Source organism: Austrofundulus limnaeus, unplaced genomic scaffold (genome assembly GCF_001266775.1).
Source record: "Austrofundulus limnaeus strain Quisiro unplaced genomic scaffold, Austrofundulus_limnaeus-1.0 Scaffold29, whole genome shotgun sequence".
Classification (NCBI taxonomy): Eukaryota; Metazoa; Chordata; class Actinopteri; order Cyprinodontiformes; family Rivulidae; genus Austrofundulus; species Austrofundulus limnaeus.
In genome coordinates this window covers 1,788,868-1,792,813 of record NW_013952431.1, presented here as the reverse complement: position 1 = coordinate 1,792,813, position 3,946 = coordinate 1,788,868, and the positions used below count along the sequence as shown (strand labels likewise).

Genomic DNA, 3,946 nt, shown 5'->3' with positions numbered 1-3,946 from the left:
ATTTTTAGGTTCCTGTTAGAGGAACCTGACTTGTTGAGAAGATGGTTAGCTAGAGACAAGTTTCATCCTAAAACCAGTAAACATTTTCTAACTGTTGACTGGTAAATATAAATATTAATATTTTTATGACAGTAAGAAGAAATAATAAATATACTTTATTACTAGCGAAAGTCATCATTTTTCTAAGTTACAGGCTGACTTCAGGTCTGTTTTAGATCATTGTTACTTTTAAATTATATAATTTTCTGGTATAAATCTGTTTTATGTGATTGTTGAATGAGATTAACATGGTTATTAATTTATTGTAAAAACATGACCAATAATCTGTGAAAGAGATCTGGTTCAGTTTGCTGTTTATCTATTAGTTTCTATGGWGGCCATAATCTGTTGCCCTTTTGGACACCATTTTTGCTCCTCCATGCTGTCACAGACGCTACCAGGGACGGTATGGGCGGGGCTCAGTCTAGTGATCTTATTCAAGTCTATGGTGTGAAGAACTTACTTATTGAATACCCGCTTTTATTACATTGTAACATACAACCACCAAGCATCTTTGAGTCTCCTAAAAAGCGCTATATAAGTTCAGTGTATTATTATCCAAACCGTTTTATGATCAAAGTACTAGACTTTTTAAGTACCACTCAAGATTTTTTTAGGTGACGTTTTCTATCTTTAAAATTTGTGACATCACATCGATAACTTACTGTGGACTGCCTTATGATCTTATACTAGGGATGTTCCGATCAGATACTCAGTATCGGTATCGGTGGCAGATATGGCCTTTTTCTTTTTCTTTTTTGAAAATCGGTTAGAATCGGATTTTGTCATGTGATCGGGCCGATCCAGTTTTCAGCATCATCATGCTTCACAACTGCCATTAAGAAGTCAAGACGCACACAAGTRTGCAACCATGTCCACAGTGTGGGAACACTTTTCAATGGAAAACGATGCTGAAACTGCATCTTGCAAAATCTGTAAACTGGATGTTCCTCATGGTGGGAACAGCAGGGCTCGCTTTAATACTACCAACCTTGTCACTTGGAAAGAAATAAAACAATCGGATCGGTATCGGAAAGACTAATCATTTAAAAAATCGGATTGTATCGGGAGCCAAAAAAACTGGATCGGGACATCCCTATCTTATAGGAAAGCCTGTTAATTTCCCTTTTAAATGGCGCCACATTTGTAAGGAACATGCATTTGTGGGAAGAGCAGCAGAGCTGAGTATGTAACATAATTTTTTTTTTCCCAAATCTTCTCWGCCAAACAACTTTCGTTCCTGTTTGCTATTGAAACTTGTTTTGAGCTTCTGGTACCCTCAGGTGCTGCCAATAAGCTTTATTGCCAAGACGTATTGTTATAACACAGAAATAATCTACCAAACACAAATTTCTTTACTTTTTGTATAAATGGACAGATAGGCACAATGTAGGGAACAAAGCGTTTGACATTTCAGGGATGTAAAGCTGGAAAGTTTAAACAAAAGCCTGTATGTAACCTTTGACCCTGTGACATCAGTGAGGATCATCTTTGACCCATGAGGCTACTGCAGTTTGATTTTTCTAACATCTATGAAATTGTCCACTGTAGGACTGAAAATTGAAACAGACGGGTAGAGAAACAGCTAATGTCTGCTATCACAGTGAGACAAGCCTGAGCACAACACAACGCAGTGACTTAACACCAGTAAGGTGTAATTCATAGCAGACAGGGACATGTTTTGTTCAAGCTCTTATGAAGAACAACAGAAAATGTGGCGTTCCATAAGCGACGTGCTCGTCAAAGAAACTCAGCACAGCCGATTACAACACATCGTGTTTACTTTCCTTAACCTGAACATGTGCAGTGGTGCAACATCAGCGGACCATTTTTATCAGTGTGTTCAGGAAATATGCACAAAACTTAGAAAAGGTCTTGATCTGTTGCAAACTAGGTTATAAGCATGACTGTCTTTGTTCATTATCTTATCACACATTTATTAAATCTATATTTGAAACTTTTAGGCACAGAYTCTTGGGACAGGTGACACAAACAGGAAGGCAAATCTGAGCAAATTATATTAATCTGGAGGAATACAACGCCACAAATCAGTTTGTTCTTCACTGCTCAAGGTAGGAATACAGGATTTCCGTGTCAATTTATTTCCGTACAAAGGGCAGAATGTAGTCTGTTGAATTGATTTACGTTATCAAATTCTTCACACACTCACTTGATGCCTGGAGTCAGCTGAGGCGGGTGGTCAGTGATGAGTTTGTTGACTTGTTCTCTGGAGCACCGGATGATGGAGAGACGCTCGGTGAGGGCCTTCTTGAACGTCATCGAGCCGCCCATGGCCTTGCGGGTCCTGAAACGAGAAGGTGACGCGGGGATGGCTTTATTTCTGCGGGAGAAACGCAGGCAGTATATTCRAACTGGCTGTCGCACACATACATCTCTCTGACGGCGTCTCCCACGCCGCAGAACTTGGCGAGCTCGTCAATGCCTTCCTCCTTGATGACTGTGCTGTCCACGTCGAAGCACACGGCTTCCGCTCTCCTGAAGAGCTCCTTAGTCTGAGAGAGAGTGTTCATGGTGCTGAAACAAAACACAAGCGTTACATGTCAGATTGTCATGGTGTTGAGCCTGAACTGGGACATTACCAGTGATCTAAATGCATACAGGAGTGGGCAATGCAACTTAAAAATAAACTATGTACACATTGTTCTGAATCGWGTTGAACTCAAAGAACTGCTCCAGCAGGCGAACAGTATTACACAGCAAACGAGACGGGCCAGGGATGGACGGACTGGACATCCTCTATCCGTGTTGCGTCACCCAGAAGTATCAAGGACGCTATAGAGGATCAATTATTACCACAGGAGGAACCCGAAGACTATAAAACCTGCCCTGGCTCAGCCTTTTCGCSTTACATACGAAAAACTCGGAGCTTAAAAGGGCGCACTAATTGAAAGCCTTACGTAAAAGACCCGGAGACGGCGAATACTTCTTTGATTTATTTGACTGCTTYTTCGCTGCGGTAAGCTGTTTAACGTTGCGACACCAACAGCGTCTTCTTAAATAACGTGTTCAAAATATTTTAATAGGCGCCTTTATATATATATACTTACCGGTAAAAGGAGCTTTGATAAGGCACAAGCAGCAGTTTTTTTTTACATGAGCCGATTCAGTTCATCGATGAGGAAAAGAGGAGCCGAGCAGCGGACCAATCAGAGGGAAGCCGACATAGGCCCCGCCCACTGACAGTTGACTCGGCTTGGCTCCTTTCCATCTGGTAGTGATGAGAATTCAGGCTCTTAAATGGAATCGGTTCATTTAGCTCGATTCATGAACGAGAGCCGATTCAAAAACACAATTAAGTTTTGTTATTTACTGATCTTTCTTTTTTTTAATCAAACCATGTATTTATGTTTTGATTTGGATCAAAAAAATAGGCTGGTGTAAATAAAAATGAATTTAATTGTATCTAGCAGACATCTTTGCCTTTATATCACCTCAAACAATTGAGTTTAAACATCACAAAGGCAATATGCAATAGAGAAACAAAAATCAACAAAATAAAGAAGCTAATTTTCGAAGTAAAGAATACAACTTTTCATGAGAAGCTGCATAAACAGAGCGTATCAGAGATCCTGTTTTCCTGTTCTTGAGTAAAACTGTTTTTTCTGCTGCAGTTTAGTCATTTGTGTTCAAGAATAAATATTGTCTGATACTGAAGCTTAAAAACAAGTTTATTCTTATGAATTATTTATTCATCAGACTACCATACTTTGATTCTGTCCCTCAGAGCACACGTTCAGAAAACCCCAATGACTCAGACAGACATGTCACGTGATATTAAACAACAGCTGTTGACTCCTTTGAATGGAGAACCATGGTGAAGCAGTTCATTTCAGGTGCTCATTGTCTTTTTTTTTTTTTTTTTTTTTTTTTTTTTTTTTTTTTTTTT

At 39.5% G+C, this 3,946-nt stretch overlaps 1 protein-coding gene across 2 annotated transcripts in view; it reads right to left on the bottom strand.

Moving 5' to 3' along the window:
• The window catches only part of psph (phosphoserine phosphatase), a 5,879-nt gene extending 2,660 nt beyond the window's left edge, over positions 1-3,219 (bottom strand). The window contains exons 1-3 of one of the 2 annotated variants that reach the window (XM_014005294.1): positions 3,108-3,219; positions 2,431-2,574; positions 2,210-2,344 (exon numbers count right to left, since the gene is read on the bottom strand). In XM_014005294.1, the coding sequence (XP_013860748.1) occupies positions 2,210-2,344; positions 2,431-2,570 (275 nt within the window). In that variant the 5' untranslated portion in view covers positions 2,571-2,574; positions 3,108-3,219. Of the gene's footprint in view, positions 1-2,209; positions 2,345-2,430; positions 2,575-2,695; positions 2,818-3,107 lie in introns of those variants that run through there. The other variant, XM_014005293.1, reaches the window with a different exon arrangement.
• Positions 3,220-3,946: the final 727 nt, after the last annotated feature.